This window comes from Castanea sativa, chromosome 7, assembly GCF_040712315.1.
Source record: "Castanea sativa cultivar Marrone di Chiusa Pesio chromosome 7, ASM4071231v1".
NCBI lineage: Eukaryota > Viridiplantae > Streptophyta > Magnoliopsida > Fagales > Fagaceae > Castanea > Castanea sativa.
In genome coordinates this window covers 20,748,320-20,770,911 of record NC_134019.1, presented here as the reverse complement: position 1 = coordinate 20,770,911, position 22,592 = coordinate 20,748,320, and the positions used below count along the sequence as shown (strand labels likewise).

The 22,592-nt window shown below is 35.8% G+C and overlaps 1 protein-coding gene across 1 annotated transcript; it reads left to right on the top strand.

The window, feature by feature from the left end:
• Window positions 1-16,562: 16,562 nt before the first annotated feature.
• Window positions 16,563-18,606, top strand: LOC142643563 (putative pectinesterase/pectinesterase inhibitor 41). Its single transcript, XM_075818243.1, has 2 exons — window positions 16,563-17,526; window positions 17,723-18,606. Exons 1-2 carry the CDS (start codon window positions 16,563-16,565, stop codon window positions 18,415-18,417), a joined length of 1,659 nt encoding a protein of 552 aa, XP_075674358.1. The 3' UTR covers window positions 18,418-18,606.
• Window positions 18,607-22,592: the final 3,986 nt, after the last annotated feature.

Here is a 22,592-nt window from a genome sequence, read left to right as displayed (position 1 = left end):
TCCCCTTGGCACAAACCTGCCCTCATTGTTCAATGAAGCTTGATCTTCTTCATCTTCAAACTCATCCTCGTGGTAGCCATCAGAATCATCCATGTGCACACGCCTTTCTTGCCTTCTAGCATTAGGGCCTCTTTGGGGATGCTCCTTATGCAAAGTAGCAATAACAGTGTCTTGCCTATCCATCCGATCCCAAATCTCATTAAACACCACGTCCATGCATTCAAATTGTTGTTGCTTAGTTTGCAAAATGATGGACGACTCCTCCCCTCCTTCCCTATTTGATGTTTCACACCTGAAAGACATACTTTTGAAACAACAGAGAATTGTTAGAAATAATTCCTCACAACACTCCCTCACGTGTTTGCACTCAAATTATGTCACTCCCACTCGTGTTTCACTCTTAAATTGGCTTTTTTCCGATGTTAGTCTCACACTCTCTTGCCTTTTTCTACTTGTAGCTTCCCCTTTTCAGTTCTGCATTAAACTAATAAACTTGATCAAGAAATTCAACTTGTAGTCTTTAAACGAATACCAACGGCAAGAAAATATTACAGAAATACCAAATCAAAGGAAGAAGATAAAAGAAAACAATATTTTGGTCTGAGAGAACTGAAACTGCAAGCAATTTTTTTTTTCTATTTCTTTTCTGATGTCTTTTTTTTTTTCCTTTTTTTTTTTTTTTGGGAACTGGGTGCACGATTTTAACCTAGTGCACTTCAACAAAAACAAAAAATAAGAACGATGAATGAAGAATACAAAAGAAACAAGAAAGGATGATAAAAGATAAAGGGATAGGAAACTGATTTTAGAAGTTGTGCTCTGATACCAAATGATGCAAATCTCAACTGACACGCTTTGAGACCCAACAAAAATATTGGAATATTTAACCCAGGAAAGCTAAAAATTCAGATTTATGATTGAAACCCTGACCCAACGTTTATAATCGAAACGCGAACCAAATGTATAACTTGACCTTGACCCAATGAATATAAAGAATCATGAACCGAAGGTATAAAATTTGAACGCCACAAGAAAAAATCCCTGATAAGTTCACAGTTCTTGAAGAACCAAAAGAAGAGCAAAGCCTCACCTTTCCTGATTTTTATTCAATAATATTATCTAAAAACGTTTACAGACTTCAGGACCTATTTAAGGGCTCCATAAAACTTGACAGACAAGAAAATATATTTTAAAATAACTCCTAATTGATACCTTACCATATCAGGAATCAAATTTGACCTAAAAAGCATTAAATGCACCTAAAAACAAGGAAAATACCTAAAAACGTACAATATAATTAAACCCTAATTAAAAGTTGATTTGGTCTGAAATTAGCAGATCCAAAATAGGAAAAAATCTGTCTTAACTGATATAGAGCTGAAAAGTCAATCAGCCATCAATTCACGCCATAAATCACTCCCAATTAAGCCAGATCAGCCCTAAATAGCTTGAATTAAATTTATTACGCTTTCATCTTCCTTTGGGCCAAGCTTGGAATGTCCTGCGTTAGAATCAGCCCAAATCTCTTGAATCAGCCCATTAAGTGCTTTTTTGATCTTCTTGGATCTTGCTCTTGTAATAGGCCCAACTGGAACATGCAATGGATCTATGTGTTCTATGTCTTAATCTTAATAAAGGCTTATTCAATACTTGTTTGCACACACATCACATGGTTCTTTTGTCCCTTTACCTCGGTTGGTGATAAGTGAGAAGATGAAAGGCTCTATTTGGGCCCAAGTCTTTCGAAGTTCATCCCATCAACTCACAATGTGTGCCATTGCCTATGATGGGCTTTGAGTACGTTAACGATTTGCCACCAATAAACATAGGTCCACTTAGGCCTTCGAATGGAATCATGGCCCACCTAGTTATGAGTAACCTACTTATCTATCCATTTAGCCTTAGAGAAATCCTAGATCCTATCAAAAGAGGATACCTTTTATATATCTCTTGTTTGTTCAACCATATATCTTGTGCTCACCTAATTCTAAAGGACAAATAAAAGATGTAAAAAATGGAAAGATAACTCTAAAGTTATGGCATACCCTAAGACAATTGGGATTAAAAAAAAAAAAGTTCTCACATATAAGAGGCTTATTCCTAAATCAAAAGGTATGTCTTAACTTGAAAGGTTCATAAGACCATAGCCTAATTGTTGACTTAAGAGGACATCGATAGCATGATGAAAGAGGTGAAGGTCCACCTACTTCTACCCAACTTTATGCCACAATTGAAGAGCACTCCTGGACCATGGACTTTCAAGAGGTCCCATTATCAATGACTTCCATGAATCAGGAGACGCAAGATCTTGGGAAGATCATGATTGGCTAGAATGGACCTCGAAGGTAGGAACAACTCAAGCTACCCCAGCTTGTTTCATGCTTGAACGCAACATGGACCCTTCTTCCAATGGCGATCAATACCTCTTACTGACTCAAGATGAAGAAGAAGTGGAATCAAATGATGAAGTAATTAGCTATTACAGTGAAGATGATGGCGACTGGTTCTTCAACAAGGTGGGAAGAGACTTCCCCAATGAAGGTGAGGTTCTATATGACATAACCAAAGCTATGCGCATATGGAAGCCTCTAGAAGAGGAGGACTGGCTCACCGAGCTGAAGGAATTGTTTGAAGAGAAGGGTGAGGAGAAGAACGACAAGCCTTGAAGTAGAAAGAAGACATAATTCACCGTGCCTGTTGTGGGGCAATTTAATAATTGGACTTGGGTTGGGTTTTCTGAAAATGTGGGAAATAAAGTGTGTAATGCAAGTCCTAATGTACTTTTCAACATTTTTAATAAGATGAATTTTGATTTGGCTTATTTTGATGTGTCTCATAATATTGGAATTCTACACTTAAATGATTCAAATGAATTTGAAAATGAAATTAATAAACAATTGGAAAAGAAAATTGAACCTATGGAACCAAATTTTGAAACTCTTAATTTGGGCAATGACGAGAATCCACGTTTAACTAAAATTGGCTCAACCCTAAATGAAAAAAAAAAAAAAAAAAAAAATCTCAAAGAGTTGCTTGCCGAGTTTCAAGAGGTGTTTGCATGGTCCTATAAGGATATGCCCGGTATTGATCCCGAGATAGCTCAACATCACATTGACACCCATGCTCACATAGTGCCCGTCAAGCAAAATTTGAGGCGTATGAGAACCGAATGGCTTTTAAAGATCAAATAAGAGGTCACCAAGCAATTAAAGGTAGAATTCATCAAACCCGTACACCAAACTAAGTGGATAGCCAATGTTGTGCCCGTACCTAAGAAATATGGGAAGGTAAGACTATGTATGGATTTTAGGGATTTGAACAAAGCTTGCCCTAAGGATGACTTACCTCTTCCTCATATAGATGTCTTAGTGGATAATACTATCGGTAGTGCCCTGATGTCTTTCATGAATGGTTTCTCGAGATACAACCAAATCAAGATAGCTCCTAGGGATATGACCAAGACTACCTTTACCATAGAATGGGGAATCTATTGTTACATCGTGATGCCATTTAGGCTCAAGAATATGGGTGCGACCTACCAAAGAATCGCTACAACCTTGTTACATGATATGATGCACAATGAAGTAGAAATGTATGTCAATGATATCATTCTGAAATCTAAAGAGAGGAAGGGTCACATCGTTAACTTGAGAAAGTTCTTCAAAAGGATCAAGGAATATAGGTTGAGATTGAACCCACAGAATTGCACCTTTGGAGTAACCGCAGGGAAGTTGTTGGGCTTTTTGGTAAGTGATAGAGGGATGGAAGTTGACCCATCAAAGATCAAAGCCATATTATAAATGCCTCCACCCAAAAGCGAGAAGGAGATAAGGGAATTTTTGGGCCGATTACAGTACATTAGTTGATTCATTGTCAAACTCACTTCCACTTGTGAACCCATCTTCAAGGTTCTAAAGGAAGAATGAACCTCACAAGTGGAATGATGAATGTCAGAAAGCTTTTAAGCTCATTAAGGAGTATCTTCTCCATCCACCTATCTTAGTACCCCCGATGCACTGGAAACCACTACTTCTCTATCTCCCTATCATAGAAGATGTGGTTGGAAGTATGCTTGCACAAGAAGACAATGATAAAAATGAGAGAGTCGTATACTATTTGAGCAAGAGGTTCCATGATTATGAGACTAGATACACACCTATAGAAAAATCATGCTTTGCTCTTATATGGGCCGTACAAAAGTTGAAACATATCATCCTACCTTTCCAAATATGGGTAGTAGCTCAGATGGACCCATTGAAGTACTTGTTTGAGAAGCCAGCTTGAAATGGAAGACTATCGAGATGGTTGATCCTATTAGCCAAATTCGATCAAAAGTATGCAACAAGGAAAACTATCAAAGGGAGTATCGTATTAGATTTTTGTGCCAAGAACCCAATGGAAGGAGAGGATGGTAGAGAAGACTTTCTGGATGAGGATATTTTGGATATTAAGCTAGGGGCATGGAAGATGTATTTCGATGGAGCCGTGAACCAATATGAAAATAGGATAGGAGTAATCTTGATCACTCCTGAAAGATCTCACATACCTTTAGTTGTTAAGTTGAACTTTGAGGCAACCAATAACATGGCAAAATATGAGGCTTGTATCGCCGGAATGGAAGCTCTCCAAGAATTAGAGGTGAAAAAGGCCGAGGTCTTTGGAGATTCGACTTTTGTTATAGCTCAAGCACAAAGGTTGTGGAAAGTGAATAAGGAGCACTTAAATCCTTATCAGTAGTATCTAGAGGATTTGACGAAAACTTTTGACAGAATTAAGTACACGATCATCCCTACAGCTTAGAATCAGTTTATAGATGCCTTGGCTACTTTAGCTTCCATGGTTGAAATACCGAAAGGAGTATGGATACGACCCTTAGAGATTGAACAAAGTTATGGGATGGTACATAAAGAGAAGGCCAAAGCTTCAATCTTAGCTATAGAAGAGGAAGGGATTCCTTGGTATTATGGCATCATGAAATTCTTAGAATTGGAGGTATATCCGGATGGTGCTGACAAGAGAAAGCGTTGTTCGATTAGGATGATAGCAATGCAATACATCTTATGCGGAGGACAACTCAATAAGAGATCCTATGATAGTATACACCTTCGTTGTCTAAAGAAAGAAGAAGCCAAGAAAGTTATTAAAGAAATTCATCAAGGGATTTATGGTCCTCATATGAATGGGAGAATGTTAGCCAAGAAGATCTTAAGGATAGGGTACTACTAGAACACGATGGATATTAATTGTGTAGACTTTGTGAAAAGTTGCCACGATTGCCAAACACATGCAAATTTGAATCACGTGCCAGTTAGTGAGCTATACACCATGACTTCTCCATGGCCTTTCTCAGTCTGGGGTATAGATGTGATTGGAAGGATAGCCCTTAAGGCCTCGAATAGACACAAATACATCCTAGTGGCAATTGACTACTTCACCAAGTGGGTGGAAGCGGCCTCTTACTCCATATTAAAAGCAAAGCATGTGGCTCGATTAATAGAGAATAATATCATTTGCCAATATGGGGTACCCCAAGAGATTATCTCTGACAATGGTTTGCACTTTAAGGGAGAGGTTAGGACAATCATGGAACTATACGACATTGAGCATCACTAGTCTTTACCATATTGACTGCAAACCAATGGGGCCGTAGAAGTAGCCAATAAGAACATCAAGAACATCCTAACCAAGATGGTAATGACATACAAAGATTGGGCCAAGAAGCTCCAATTTGCCTTATAGGATTACAAAACTTCTATCCGTGCATCAACTGGGGCAACCCCCTACTCTTTGGTCTACGGTAGTGAAGCAGTACTTCCTATTGAGGTGGAGATACAATCTTTAAGGGTACTAGCAGAAACCAAGGTCTTGGGGGAAGATTGGGTGAAACAAAGATACGAGCAATTGGCTTTTGATAGATGAGAAAAGAGTTAGGGCACAATACCATGCACAAGGGTACTAAAAGACGATTGCTAGAGCATTTAACAAAAAGGTGAGACCTAGAAACCTTAAGGAAGGGGACTTGGTTTTAAAAGTGCTTAAAAATGAAACTTTTGATTCAAGTGGAAAGATGAAGCCAAGATAGTCTAGTCCTTTTATTATCAAGAAGATCATGTTAGGAGGTTCTACAAGAATTACATATTTGGATGGGAAAGAGATGCTTCGCCCAATCAACATGGATAGGCTTTGGAGATACCATATGTGATAAGAAAAAAAGAAAAAAACCTGCTAGGTTGAAAACCCGAAAGGGCAATCTAAGCAAAAGATAGGGGCAAAGACCATCGGCATTGTGAAAATTTCTTAAAAGACATCACGGGCAAAAATTACATGGCATAGGAAAAAGAAAAGAAAAAAAATTATGACAATAAGTAAAAATAATAAATGGGTGGTTCTCTCATAGCTCAAATTAAAAGATGATAAAATTGTTTCTATAGGGGATGTGGAACATTCCAATCCTTTATTTAATTCATGAGAAAAGACATGAGAATTATAAAGTGCAGAAAAATAAAAGTTGGGGCATATCAAGGTGGTCAATCTGTCTTTATTTCTTTTAATTGATTGGACTTTTTATAATCATTCTTAGCTATGTGAACCCAGTTCATGGCAACCCTAAGTCATTTCTTCCATCCTAAAGTTGGATGAAGCAATTAGAGCTTCCCATATAGCCATGTTTGGAAAAGGGGAAAAGAGAAAGAGAGAAGATGTGAGAGAGAAAAAGAGAAAAATAAATAAATAAATAAATAAAAATGAGTTCAAAGACGATACAAGGAGCCTTTATGGATTGAAGACCAAAAGGCGATCCATGCAAAAATTAGAGGAATCCCACTAGGTCAAGGACCTAGGAAAAATTTAGGGATTGAGAGAAAAGATTCATCCATTTTTCATGATATGGGAAGGTACAAGGGAGAGACTAAAGAGACTACTCAAGGCATAATTCAAGCACATAATTTCCAAGAACAATAGAATGACATAAAGTTTCCACAAATTTGTAATTTAAGTACATATCCCAAATAAAAGCATAAATGTAAAAGGTGTTCTTAAAATACAACCCAATGTCTCAAACCAAATATAAGTGCAAGCATGTGCTAAAGAAGAAAAGTAAAAGCAACAAAAGAAAGAAAGTATGCTCTACTATGCTATGTCTGTCTCTGTGTCTGTCTGTCTATAGGATTATCGAAAATGCCTCTTCCTCAGCTGATGGCTAGGAGCCGACTCTAAACCTCCTGCACCATCACTATCATCATCATCATCATCCTCACCTCTATACAGCTACCGGGAGTACTCTGTCAACTCCAGCTTGAGGTTTCCTGTAAGTAAGACGAGCTCCTCATGTTCCTGAACAGTAGGCTGAATTTTGAAGGAAAGGTTGTTAGAACAAGTATTTAGATTCAAGAATAGAAAGGAAAAAGAACAAGGGTGAAAGGGAACCCACCGCCCGGTGCATTCAGGAAAGGGGTAGCCCATGACATTTGTGTTGTACCCAACAGGATGCTCCTAGGCAAAGCCATCAAAGCTGTAAGCATAGACTAACCAAGGCAAGTGAGGAGGATCAATAATGGCACTGGCAGTAAAGCCCTCTTGACACAAGTGTTTCATTTGAGTGCTACTAATGTACAAGAATGCAGATGATGACTGATTAAAGGAAAATAAGAGGAGCAAGAACACATACCGTAACGGTAAGGGAAGGCATGAGACGAGTCCCACTAAACTTCTCGTAAGGAATGCCCGCCCCCCCATTGGTTGTACTTCGCATCCGTCATGGAACAAGGAGCAAGCATGAACATTAGAAGGTCCATAAGGACCCGAGGCACGTTCTTCCCCGCCAACTGGCAACCCACCCTCTCTTCTAAGTAGATCACCCTCAATCCACCAGCCTTAAGGGGCTGAGAGAGACTAGAAGCAAGTACGTCAGTTGCCTCCAAGCTCGGGTCCACTACAGGGGTAGCTCCGGCCTAAGGACTCCACATTATCTGTAACAACACATGGGGTTAGAAAGAGAACCTTAAGAAGTATGCAAATAGTGAAAGTAATGTGTACCTAACTTACATCCTCAGGAGAGAGCCTGTCAAAGTGAGCCCGAAGAGAGGTGATCCTCCTCAAGTCCATTGCAGCTCCCCTAGCAATGAGATCATACTCCAGGACCCATCGCTAAAAGACATGACATTTTGCAGAATTTAGAAATAGCAGTGTACAAGAGGACAGTTTGGAAGATTTAGAAATGATAGTTTGCAAGAGGTTATGGTACGGTTTAAAAGATGGACTTGGGTGCCATTGAAAGAGATGAGAGAGTTTAAGAGGGAAGTTGAGATTGAAGAAGAAGATAAGAGTCATATTGTGAGGGGCATGAGAGAGAGGGCAGAAGCTTTAGTAGAGAAAAAGAAAGAAGAGAAGTTGAAGAGTTAGAGAATATGAAGAGATGAGGGAGATGAGGAGAATGAAAAGGAAAAAAAAAAAGGTTGGTAACCATTGGAGAAAAATGAAGAGGCGGGAACACACTTGGTGGCTAAACTACGCGTAGTTTAGGCCTCCCTGCTTAAATCCCCACGGAGTTCCTAAGAAGCCGGATATGCAAAGGAAAATTCAAAAATACATCCAAAAAATGGCAAAAATGTCCCCAGTGGATCAAGAGCATCCCCCAGTGGATCAAAAGCATCAAAATCATTCCCCAGCAGATCAAAACTATCAAAATATCCCTAGTGGGTCGAAAGCATCAAATATCCCTCAGTGGACCAGAAATCATCATGGATACTCCTCCGTGAGTCAAGATCATCAACTAAATCCCAAGTAAATCTGGCATCATAGATGGACTCCCCCGTGGGTCCAAGGCACAGAAGTAGCTTCCTCAGGAGTTGCAAAGCGAAATTCCCTAGTAGAGTTTGGTAAAACCCCCTCGAAGGTGGAGTCAACATCAATCCTCAGTGATTTATGAGAAAGAAGAAGATAATCATTCTCCCAGTGGAAGGAAGTCCCCCAGTGAACAACACACCATTAGAAAGTCCATAGTAAGCTACCTCCTCCTTAGTGAGCCATACACCAATAAGACTTCGTAGTGAGTCGGAATCATCACCCAAAGCACCTTTCAATAGAATCATACTCCCCAGTAAGTCTTCCAACATCCCCAGTGGATCTTTCATCCAAAAATAGTCAAGAAAGTTAGAATGCAGATCTTGTGCACATGTCCTACGGGAATTGAACATGCAAGCACAGATTTTGTGCAAGTTAGAGTGGTGCACATATCCTCCAGGAATTGAATATGCAGGCACCGATCGCATGTAACACAAATTTCGTGCACATATCCTATGAGAATTGAACATGCAGGCATGAAACCCCATACAAGTCAGAAAGTCATAATGCAGATCTTGTGCATATATCTTACGAGAATTGAATATACAGGCACAGATGCTATACAAATTAGAAGCTATGAACATATCCTTCGAGAGTTGAACATGCGGGCAAAATATACAAATTTCGTGCATATAACCTACGGGAATTGAACATGTAGGCGCAATAGACGGGGTAGAGATAGAGATAGAGACCAAGTTCAACCCAAGACAAGAGCCTCACCAGAATAGGTAGAGATGGAGATAGAAGATAAGTACCATCTGGAGAAGTTTGAGGCAAGAGCCACAGATAGACGCCACAAATATATATATATATATATATATATATATATATATATATGCTTTTAAGCTTGTAAGAGCACCCTCATTTGTTTGTTTGAGCTCGTAAGAGCACCATTGTTTGATTGTTTAAGCTTGTAAGAGCACTTTTTTTTTTCTTTTTAGTGACTCTAGGATAGTGAGTCACTCGCCTTTTCCTTGCAATTGGCAAAACAGGTTTTGGGATAGTGAACTTATTGTTGCTCGTTTCCTGAGCAACAAAGGTGGAAATTCGGACATTCGAAAACCCACGCGACTCTTCGAAGTTGCACCCCACCCTATGTATGTGTGATGTGTGTTGTTTGCGTGGGTTGGGCCCAAGCCGTCGAAACAAAATGTTTTGGCTCTTATTATATTGATTCCGTTGGCGAATCTCACAAATAAAAAGAGGGGCATCTGTAGACACTACATTTTGTACCCCTTACAACTCGGGCCCCTATTCCCCAATGATGCTGAATTCTAAGACCCAAGGTTGGTTTAGGGCCCAATCAAAAGTTAAATTAACTTGAAAAGTGTTAAAATGAAAAACATAACTTTTAATGAGCAAATAAATCAATTTTTGAAAAATAAGACTAAAGGAAACCCTTGCTATGCGTACGCATGAATCAGCCTGTGTACACAACTTTCTGCATGCGTACACAAGCCCGATCTTGCGCATGCATAGCGATTTCCAAAAAACTATATAAGGCAAGGTTTCTGCATTTATGTTGAGGTTTAGGACAAATCCCATGTCATCTGGGGATCGTTCCAAAGAATCCAAACCCCTTTTTTCACACTATAAAGAAAATATAGTAAGACCCAATAAGGCAATAAGGCAGTAATAATTACAATAACAATAAAAATTTAAATTGGGTAAATCCTTGCACACTCCATCATTACTCTTTGTGAAGTAAGAGAAGATTTTATTCATTAATATCCCACATCATTACATATAATCATTGCAAAATACAACTAAAAGCAACTAATCATGATTTTTGAATTTTTATTCAAACAACAAGCACAAAGTAAAGATATATGAAAAATAAAAGAAAATAAAAGTTCAACTGCTATTAGATTTGCTGTCCACAATCTCTAGTTATTTTGTTCCTTTGGTAAGATGAACTTTATATCTTTCTTACCAGACACAGGATAGAGCGAATTATTTGAAGCACACCCAACATGACAAGGAGTGCACAAATTGGCAGCATAACAATAAAATTATATATACATGGCAGACTTTCCTTTTTTAGGTTGTGTTTACAGTGTAGACAGATTTGTATAAAATTTTTCAATTTTGTTATCATTCTTTGCCTTGTAAATTTTTAGTTATGTTCAACTACAAGCAATAGGTATCAAAATTTTAAAATTATTCTTTATAAATGAAGAAGTGAAATGGCCAAACTTCAAACTTTGTCAAAATTATGAGGACTAGTTTGGAGTCATTGGGCACAAGGAAATTAAGTAAAGATTAACCTGCTAGAGAACTAAACTAAACAGTAGTTATTTTATGCATGCCCCGTCTGGATTTCAGACTGTTGCCTTTTAAATTATTGTCTTCTACTTAAATTTTTTTAGTTTTTAGCCTGAATGTGCTTTGACATATGTTCATTGGTCTCCTTGAAGCTCCGCTTAAACTCAGGCAACAACCTAGTTAGCATCAGCATTGTAATGAGCAATTGTTTTGTCTCACTTAAGGTGTAAACTATTCTCTCTCTCTCTCTCTCTCTCTCTCTCTCTCTCAATTTTAATTTATGATTATTTCAGATTTTATTTTTAGTCTTTTTAAGGTTGAAGAATATTTGGTTCAATCGCAATGAATTGCCTTGACTGGGTTTTGGTAAGTGATACCTCTTCTTTTACGCTCTAGCTTATGCAAAATAGTTGGGTTTAATTTTAACACTTAGGCTTCGTTTGTTTCGGCGGTAAACAATTTCAGGAAATTATTTTACACCATCACATGTGTTTGGATGCGCATGGAAAATATAGTCAACTTGAAAATGATTTCCTTTGACCGTAAATTATAGCCCCTTCACCCGAAAAACGATTTACAGTTTTATTTTACCTTCAAAACCCATTTTCTGGAGTCTCACACCAGAAAAGAGAGAGAGAGAGAGAGAGAGAGAGAGCTAGAGGAAAGTCACAAACTCCGACCACCCACCCCCGAATCCGGTTAGATCACGCCGGTGAAGCCTAGATCATCGTCCTCAACCCAAAGCCCCGTCGTCAAGCTCGCACCGGCAAGATCAAGGCGAGAGATTGCGCCGTCGAGCTCGCGCTGGGTGAGATCGAGGCGCGAGATTGCGTTGTCAAGCTTGCACGTCGAGGTGCGAGATCGCGCTGTCGAGCTCGCGGCGGCGAGATTGAGGCGCGAGATCGCGCCATAGAACTCGCGCCGGCGAGATCGGTGACCCACCGACCATCGATCTCTCTCTTCCTCCTCCCTCTCTCAGTTTGACCGAATGATTTATTTTCCCAGAATGATATTGTTTTGATTTTTGTTTGTTTAAAAGTTGATGGATTGCAATTTTCTATTATAAAATTTGTTTAGAATGTGAGAAAATGGCGGAGAAAATGTGAAAAACTAGTAGAAAATTTGAATTTTCAAAATGTTACCAAACACTTGAAATTATTTTCTAATATAATTTTTAAAATGCAACCAAACACTAGAAAATATTTTCTTTTCCTGAAAATATTTGCACCTGAAATTATTTTATACTCAGAAAATATTTTACACTGAAACAAACGCACCCTTAGTATCTAGGCAAATTTGTCACTTTTGATTCTGTGCCTAAATTGGATCTTTGTAGGTTGTAGCTATGGTTTTGGCCGTTATAGATTCAACCTTATCAAGCACTGATGTTTTTTTATTTATTTTATTTTATTTTATAGATAATTACAATATGCTATTAACTGTACGTGCAGCTAAAATCATTTCCCTCCTAAACTCTAAAATAGTATGTGTATGTGGAAGAGTCAATTCAGCTACAGAGAGCTTTTGGCATGAAACATTGATATTGAGGATGAAGATCTTTTTTAGGCTATATATTGTAAGTTTGTAATAATATCATAGTAATTAGCGAGTCCCACACTTACTTCAAAATTAAATGAATTTGCTTCCTCTGCATTTTATATTTACCCTTCTCAGTTCTAACTGTAAATAAAGATTGAAAATAGTGGGTTCCACAATTTTTATTTTATTTTTTATACATGTTAGACTTTATACAAAGTATTTAAAATTTTTCTCAAAATTTTGTAATTTAATTAGCATTTTTTGGTATTTTCAAACCTAGATACCTAGGTTTCAAATTCTCCACTCCTTCAATATATGTATTATGAAATTATAAATAAATAAAAAAATTTCAAGAATTTTCAAAAGCATTCAAGACAATAAGGCGCGTGCACGCGCGCGCACACACACACACACACACATATATATATAAAATTTATAGGTATATTTATATATTTTTAACTCTCTTAAATTAATTTATTTTGAGAGATCAAATTATTTTACAGCATCAACTACTTGATATTTTTTTTTTTTTAAATAGTCTTTTTTTTTTAGAATACTAAGATTATATTTGGTAACAGTTTTTGTTTTTTATTTTCAAAAACTTGTTTTTGGGAATATAAAGAAAAAAACAATTTTCTTGTATTTTTGAAATCAAAAATATGTTTGGTTAGTTGAAATTAAAAATAAAAAATAGTTTTTTGAAGAAAAAAATAGAAAATACTAAAATATGTTGTTACTAAGATTTGAACTCTAATGCTAACTTATTACATGAGACAGATTCATTAAATTAAATGTATATTTTCATTAACTTTTGAAAATTAGAAACTGAAAACAGTCTTTTGCATGCTTTTCAGTTTTCTTCACAAATTGAGTTTTGAAACTAATTTTTATTTTCTGTCAATTTTGAGTTACCAAACAAGTTTTTTTGTCTCAAAAATAGAAAATTGTTTTTAAAAACTAAAAATAAGGAGACAAATAATTACCAAACATACCTTAAGTAGTCTTGATTGATGTAAAAAAAAAAAAAACGTTTTTCGCGGTAACAAATTACTTTTAGCGTCACCCTTAAAAAAAAAAAAAAAAAAGTTGCTGACTTACTCAAACAACATGCAAAAATGTGATACTTTTACACAGCTACGTTATGCAAGTCAAAAGGTGAGCTTCAGATGCTTGTACCTTTCACCAACTTTTTTCCTTTCTTTGATGAATACATACCTTTCACTAACTTACCAAGTGCCTAATCGATTCGCGACGTTACCTACTTGCCTTTTTTGGAAAAAGGTGAGTACGTGATCTCAAACTAAAATCATATATATATATATATATATATGTATGTATGTATGTATGTATATAAACTCATTGTAATATATACACACACACATACTTGTATGCATTACTATTTTGAAGTTCTTAATTATAGCATTATTATTGATTTTTGTGTTTTAAGGCATTGCTAAAAACATGAGTGAGTTCATGCACCTTGGTCCTTGTTTCTGGTGCATCTGGATCTGCATGGAAATTATAGATATATATCTTCCTCATCATTTTTCCCCCTTTTCTAATTGTGAGCAAAAATGGCTCTGAAATTGTTACATTTTTTTTTTGAAGTGGAAGAAAGGTACACTCCTAATCAAAAAAGTAATTTAATATCATCCGGTGCAATGAAATCTTATATGTAGATGGTGTTGGAGGTAAAAGAAATTCTGTGGAGACCGTGACAGTGGAAAACATGAACATAAAATTGCTAGGCTAGCTAAAACCATAAGCTTTGAAGGTATGGCCCCTCGTGGTCCTCTTGCACCCTAACAAGGCCCCGGATCTCATGGGTATGGTGCTACTACAGCAACGCCTACGTAGAATTGCCATGTTGGTCGCCCCTCTATCCATTTTTCATTCATCAAAAAAAAAAAAAAAAACTTTGATACCGTGTTGAGAAAATATAGACAAAGAAAGTGATGCGAGAGAAAGAGAAAGTGAGTGACAAAATAGTATGTATATTTTTGTGTGTTTGAAATTGTACAAGAGATTGCCTTTTGTACAAGTATATGTGAGTATAGTATAAGCAATATGTGTGCACAACAAGTAACGTGTTGTACATTTATCAACAACAAAAAAAAAAAATGTAATGTATTGTACAAGTACTAGACCTGAGCCGGTTGAGCCGGCTAGGCTATATAATATATATAGTATTAGCATATACATTAACATTCTCATACGATGTTATGAGAAGACTCCTAGAAAAACATACAAAGAGTTTTTACGAGAGTAGTAGTTATATCTAGCTGAAAGATATCCACGTATGTAAGAGCCTAAGAGGCTTTAAGTTTGTTTTATATATATGGTTACGATTTTTGTGATTTCGTATTATTGATAGGGAAAATGCTAAAGCTATTAATTATTTTACAACTGCTGATGTGGTAGGTTGTTATTGGTAAGTAAAAATGTGATATTAGTGGTGAGCACAAATAAAAGACTAGTACGAATTTGTCATATTAATAATTTGTAAAAATATTGTAAAATAATTTATGGACGTAATAGTAGTCTCTATTTATTTTTTATTTTTGAGTAAACACTAATACTTTTTAGTTCATACACAAAATATTAATAATAGTATTTTAAACATGGTTTATAATACATTACATAATCAAAGTACAGCTACAAAAGGGTCCAACTTTTATAGTTATAGATTGGGGTTATAAACAGCGGACGCTAAATGCACACAACTAATGTGGGATAAACATCCCTATTATTTTTTTTTTTAATAAACAGTAATATTTATTAGATCACACATGGAAATAGTAATAATAGTATTTTAAACCGAGTTTATAATACATTATATAACCAGAGTACAACTACAAAATTGTCTAACTTTTGTAATTGTAAACCGGGGTTATAAACAGTGAACACTAGACTATGAATGTAAGTATAGGAACTGATCAACTTCATTAAATATTATAGTTTGTTGTGAAAGTTCTTATTTATTATTAGTAAATTTTAGGCTGAAACCAAATTTCAAAGATATATATCCCACCAATCACGTCGTGAACAATATATATAACTTTCATCATTTGTTCAATCCAAAATCTGCATGAAATGCGGGGCATACAATAATTGAACGTGTAAACTACATTTGAAAGGAATTGATAAAAACAGAACTAATAATTAATTTTCTGAAGTTGAGTGCCACTAAGCCTAAAATCAATGGAAAAATATATGGATCAATCTGAACAGATATGAAAGAACGTGCGGCATTTTCCTTCAATTTGGAGTTTTGATGTTGAATTCCGACAATATGGACTTTATTTATTTAATTAGCTAGTTAGGTCTTTGAAAAATGAATAGTACCATTCTACTACTGTTTTTGTTAGGCCAAAGATTCCAAATATCAGGAATTTAAAATTTTGGAATGTATTGTTACGGTGTCGGTGAGCACCAACCATTCATTGACAAAATGACTACAGTTTTAATGCAAGATCTAGATGCATGCTTTTAGTATTATTCAAAAAATGAACATTTTGCATGACAAAATTTCTTCCCTTCTTTATTTATATATATATATATATATATATATATATACACTTATGAGGCATACGGTTAATAAATTATTTTAGAAAATTTTTTATAAAAAAATATATTAACTTTTTTTAATTTTTAATAAAAAGTTTCCTAAAATGAATAATTAATTGAAAGTACACAGGTTTTAAAGCATACATTAACCTATGTGCGTAGATGGTAACGGTTAGCATTTTGAGTCAAGATCTGCAAGCTTTGACAAATTCTTGCAAGTTGACTTCACAAATTATTAGTACCGTAACAATTCTACATCCAAATTGCTATATTTTAACTAATTAATTAATCTCCTTTCTTTCCCCATATATATCACCTTTTCCATTCACATATATCATCTTCAAAGCAATATGGCTTCCAAACTTTTCTTTCTCATAGCAATTCCTTTTTTCATTACCCTTCCCTTCTTTGCCTCTTTGTCTTGTGCAGATGGCAACTCAGTTAGTACCATTTGCATGTCCACCCCATATCCTTCTTATTGCAAATCTATACTCCCTAACCAAACCACAAATGTATATGGCTATGGCAGGTTTTCAATTCAGAGTTCATTATTGCAATCTCGTATATTTTTCAGCAAAGTAAACAGATATCTTCAAAGCCAGTCCTCTTTGTCCACCACCACAATTCGTGCTCTTGAAGATTGCCGGCTGCTAACTGAGCTGAACATAGATTTCTTATCAAGCTCCATTGAAGATGTCAATAGAACTAGTAAAACTCTTCCTGATTTGGAAGCCGACAATGTCCAAACCTTGCTCAGTGCCATTTTAACTAACCAGCAAACTTGTTTAGATGGCCTGCAAGAAGCAGATTCAGCTTCAAGTGTCACAAATGAACTCTCAGGTGCCCTCTCTAATTACACTAAGCTGTGCAGTGTTTCTCTAGCTCTCTTTACCAAGGGTTGGGTGCCAAAAAACAGAACATGGAAGCCTATGATGAATCATGTCACATTCCAAAATGGACCCTTGCCTTTAAGGATGTCTAGTCGGACGCGTGCTGTTTATGAGACCGTGAGAAGGAGAAAACTTCTTCAGTCATCCAATGATATTACCATTAAAGACATGGTGATCGTGAGCAAAAATGGAAGTGGAAACTTCACCACCATTAATGATGCCATCAATGCAGCTCCAAACAAAACTGCCTCTACTGATGGATACTTCTTGATCTATGTCACGGCAGGTGTTTATGAAGAGTATGTGTCCATTGCAAAGAACAAGAGGTACTTGTTGATGATTGGGGATGGTATCAATCAAACAATTATCACAGGCAATCGAAGTGTTGTTGATGGGTGGACAACCTTCAACTCTGCAACATTTGGTAAGGAAAAAAAATTTCAAGATCTGTTATCTTCTAACTAGCAATTTAACATGCCCAAAAAGATCAAACGGTTTATTTTTCAACATTGATTGTATTGTAATGTAAGTAATACATTTAATAAGAAGATATGAATTTTTGTTGCTTGTTTAAGGTGGACATATAATCTAATGGGTTTCATGTCAATATTGCATTGCAGCTGTGGTTGCACCAGGTTTTGTGGCCGTGGATATAACTTTCCGTAACACAGCTGGTGCAATTAAGCACCAGGCAGTGGCAGTTCGGAATGGGGCTGATTTGTCCACATTTTATAGGTGCAGCTTTGAAGGGTACCAAGATACCTTGTATACACATTCTCTTAGGCAATTCTATAGAGAGTGTGATATATATGGTACAGTAGATTTCATATTTGGTAATGCTGCAGCTCTTTTGCAGAATTGCAACATATATCCCCGTCTGCCAATGCCCGGACAATTCAATCCTATCACTGCACAAGGGCGAACTGATCCAAATCAAAACACAGGTACTTCCATTCATAATTGTACCATTAGAGCAGCCGATGACTTGGCCTCAAGTAATTCAACTACTCGGACCTACCTGGGAAGGCCGTGGAAGGAGTACTCTCGGACAGTTTACATGCAAAGTTTCATGGATAGTTTGATAACCCCTGTTGGTTGGCGCGAATGGGATGGAAATTTTGCACTAAGCACATTGTATTATGCAGAGTATAATAACACAGGACCTGGATCGGACACTACAAACAGAGTGGCATGGCCTGGTTACCATGTGATTACTAATGCCATAGATGCTGCTAATTTTACTGTATCTAACTTCTTGCTTGGAGATAACTGGTTGCTTCAGACAGGAGTGCCTTATTCTGGTGGACTAATATGAACAATTTCTTCTTCTTCTTGTTTTTTGGTAAGCATATGAACAATTTCTTGGATACGGCTGGTCATTTGCTTGTAATTTTAATGTAGTATAAGTACGTGTAAATTAAAACTAAGCTTCTCCAATTTAAAGCTTGGTAATTTCATTTCAGATTGAAGAACAATAGGAATAAAGTAGTTTGGACTTTGGATTTTGTTGGTGCAAACACAATGATAATGGAAATAATACGAAGAGAAACTGAATAATACTTACACAACACTATTTGGACTGAGACGCGGCACTCGCTCTCTTTAAGGAGATTCAAGCCCTTGGTTGGCTAAACTTTGTAACCGGTGCAGACCGTCTCTGACTTGTCTCCTTCAGGATACAACAACCCAACAAGTGTTGTATGGCTAGAACAACCTCTGCACAAAGTGTTCAAGCCCAAAGCTTGAATGGGCCATTTACTCACCAACTGGTAATTACTCTGAATGTGCTGTCAAGTAGGAGGATCCAAGGTGCTGATCCATTTCCAAATTTGACACCTCCACCCTTCATCTCCCTTTTGCACACGTATCTGGCCCAATATTTGAGACAATTCATATTAGTCCATTAATCACCACAATTAAAAAGAACAAAATAGTTTCTCTCCTTTTCAATGTGAGATTAAACATTTTCACTAACTCCTCATTTTCCACATTCACTCCCACATCTTTACATTTATGTTATAAAATTTATTCATTTTTAATTATTTAATATTAAAATGTTCCAACAGATTCAAATTTATATCATAAAATAGGATCGAGTAGTAGTTACGAAGCTTGCATTTAAGTTTGGGGTAAAATAAAAAATTAATTAATAAATACTTTAAAAAAAATTGAGAGAAAATTACTTTAAATAATTGAATAACTATAATCCAAATTACACTCCATTAAGTTTATGTGAATTGTCACATACTCAGTGTAGTTGAGTCATTCCACATCGGTAAAGTGTGATATTGAGAAGGGGTCTATCACTTGCTCCGTGACACTAACCTCCAGCATGCAGTTTTGGTGTTGGCGTGTGAGTGTATTTCCTTATTTCATCCCCTTCCCCTATATATGTGTGTGTATGTGTTTCTCAAAAAAAAAAAAAAAAGTTTATGTGAATTGTCATTTCTATCCATAAAATATAATTTTTGCTATTTTAGCCCTTAAATAAATATTTTTTTTGGGGTCAAATTAGTCTTTCCCTTCATTGTCATTTATAAAATTACCATTAAATCCAATAAAATGACATTGTATCACATGTGTGAATATCTCACTTTTATAAAAGGCAATGTACTTAATGACCAACTCGATAGAAATTAAGGGAAAAAATGACAATGCTTGGAAAAAAAAAAGGGTCTGTGCCTCCCAACTCCTAAAGCCATCTATGGGCTTCGAAATAATATGAAAGAGCCGATGACTTTTGATACCAATGAAAGAAAAATGAGTACATACCTCTGGAACCTTGTGTGCAACTATTCCACATTGCAAACCATGTCATCGCAACTCACATGGTTGTTACTGATGGTGGTGCACTCTATTAGAGCAAAGCACGCGAAATTCACAGCCTATTATCTTCAAATCCATGAAACCAACTTCAATTGCAAATCAAATCTTTTCCATTCTTTGGCAAAAGACCAGATTGATACTGAGTAAGAATTTTATCTCTAATATTAAAAGCTAGAAGAAACAAAAAGCAAAAAAAATATGTGTGTGTGTTAAGTGCAGAGGATTGAGTTGCTTTGACAAGTGAGAAGAAGTGAAAGAAAGAGCCCAAAAAACAAAGTTTGAAAGCTCATGTGTTTAAAAACGGGTCGATTGATCACGTGACTTGTGGGTCAACTCAACCCAACTCAAATTTACAAGGGCTCGAATAGACCCATTTTTTTCATGGTTCAAAAAATATCTTCTCATAACCTTATTTTTCTTTCAGATTTGAGTGGGTTAACAAGTTTGGGTCCAATTTCGCTATATTTAGAAAACTTAATTTTTTATGAGGCATGAAACATGTAAACACAACTTATTGACCTGACCCAATCCAACCCAACTTAACATTACGGTTGAGAAATTCCTAGCCCATGTGGGTTAGGTTGAAAAAAACTTTCAACACGACTTTATCTGATCTATGCACGCTCTTAGAGATATTAGTTTTATTCCTTCGTTAATCGTCACATCGATTACAAATTTAAAGAATCAATTATATATAAATAATTTACGATCATTTAATGTGTACATACGCAAAGACTTTTTACTATGTTGTCTATTATTTTTTACGAGAAAATGTTGAATGGCTTCAAAAAAATTCGACCCCTCATCAATATATATATATATATATATATTATTTACTATTTACATGATAGGTAAGATTCTTACCTTGTCCCCATCTTGTAGGGTCCCGTGAAACCCTGCACCATCTTGTAAAACTCTACTTTTTGTTGACTTGCCCACAATTATTAAATTTTTATTTTTTAACAAAACCTATTTCATTAATAAAAATATACTTAAAATTACAAATAAATTTATCCCGTCAAATCAAACTAATTTTTAGCAAATATTGAATTATCCAATTGTTTAACAAGACACTATCACAATAAAAATAAAAATCTCATAGTACAAAATCAATGATTCAATGGTATATAAATTTGTTTCTAATATAGATAAAAGAAAACATTAAAATTGATATCTTATTTCCAACATTGCTAGAGAGAAAAAAGAGGCAGAGAATCATGTTAGGTAAAATAAAATAAGCTGATAATATGTTTGTTTAAATTGTAGGGTTTTAGAGTATGAAAAAATTACAATTTAACCCTTATCAATGTGAGTGGGGCAGGGTGGGTCTAAAAAATGTAAACTCATTCCCACCCTGCCCAGTAGTGCAGGACTAAAATCTCCCCCATCTTTGCCTTACCACCTTTGCGGAGCAGGAAAAACCCGCATGGGATGAAACGGAAAGGAACATGACAAAATTGTCATCCCAAGATTGGATATAGAATTTGTTACCTACACATAATTTTATAAATGATGGGATTTACATCCCCAATATTTAAAATCCCATCATTTATAAATTTCTTTGTTTGATTATAAATTTACTAATAGTGGGATTTCAATTAATTTCCTTCAAAAAAAATTAAAATGACTTTAAAATTAACCATATATATATATATATTTTCCTTGAGTTCCAAAAAAAAAAAAAAAAATTCCTTCAATCCTCGGGGTTTTTCTCCTCCACACAATAGCAACAACATAGACAATATATATAAAACAAAAATATCAATCATTGAAGGTTCTACGTCGAGGCCATGGTTACCTGGACCCACTCACCTCTCATTGCACCTAATACACAATGACCACTGCCGTCGAACGGTTGAAATTTAAGGATGCTTGACTGTGCATTGGCATAGTGGTATACCTATGAGAGAAGACATGATGGGATGATTAGATGCCTGGGATTGCACAATAACATATGAGGATTGGAGATGGTATCTTTGAGTTTAGCCCCTCTAATATCATCTTCTTTTTAAAAAATTTTTTTTTTAATGAATCCTTGCTCTCTCTATTGAAACTAAGTTTGGTGGTGTTAAGATTTGAAAATGATGCTTCATTGAGCAGAATTTCTAGCTAGGATTTGGAGCCCACAAATTTGAATTTTGCACTGTAAAATATTTTTAATAAAATATTTTCAAATATTTAATGTGAGAAGTAAATTTTTAAAAATACAAACCATCAAAATTAGCTACTTAAGAATTGGAGTTAGTACCACTGAATTGGCACTGATCACTAAACCTAAGGCTTCAGTGATTGGATTGCTGGCATAGGCTGCCTAGCTAACTAGACTAGTGATCCAATCACCAAATTGGGGGGGAGGGGACAGAGCATTATATTCCACACTAAAATTTGAAAATTCTTCCTCTCATTCACCCAAATCAGGAATTTTTCAGATCAGAAATGACCAAATTCTACCTCCAATTTAGTTACCCAAACACAAGGAGGTCAAAAAGTAACATTTGAAAATTTATGTAAGTATGATAAAACCAAGCTTGTGAACATTTCTATGCTTTTATTCTATGAGAGTATGGGCATGTATTATGAGAGAATTGTTCCTCAAACAGCTGCTGCTAGTTTGATTTAGTCTTCTATAATATCATCCTTTTTACCAAAAAAAAAAAAGAAAAG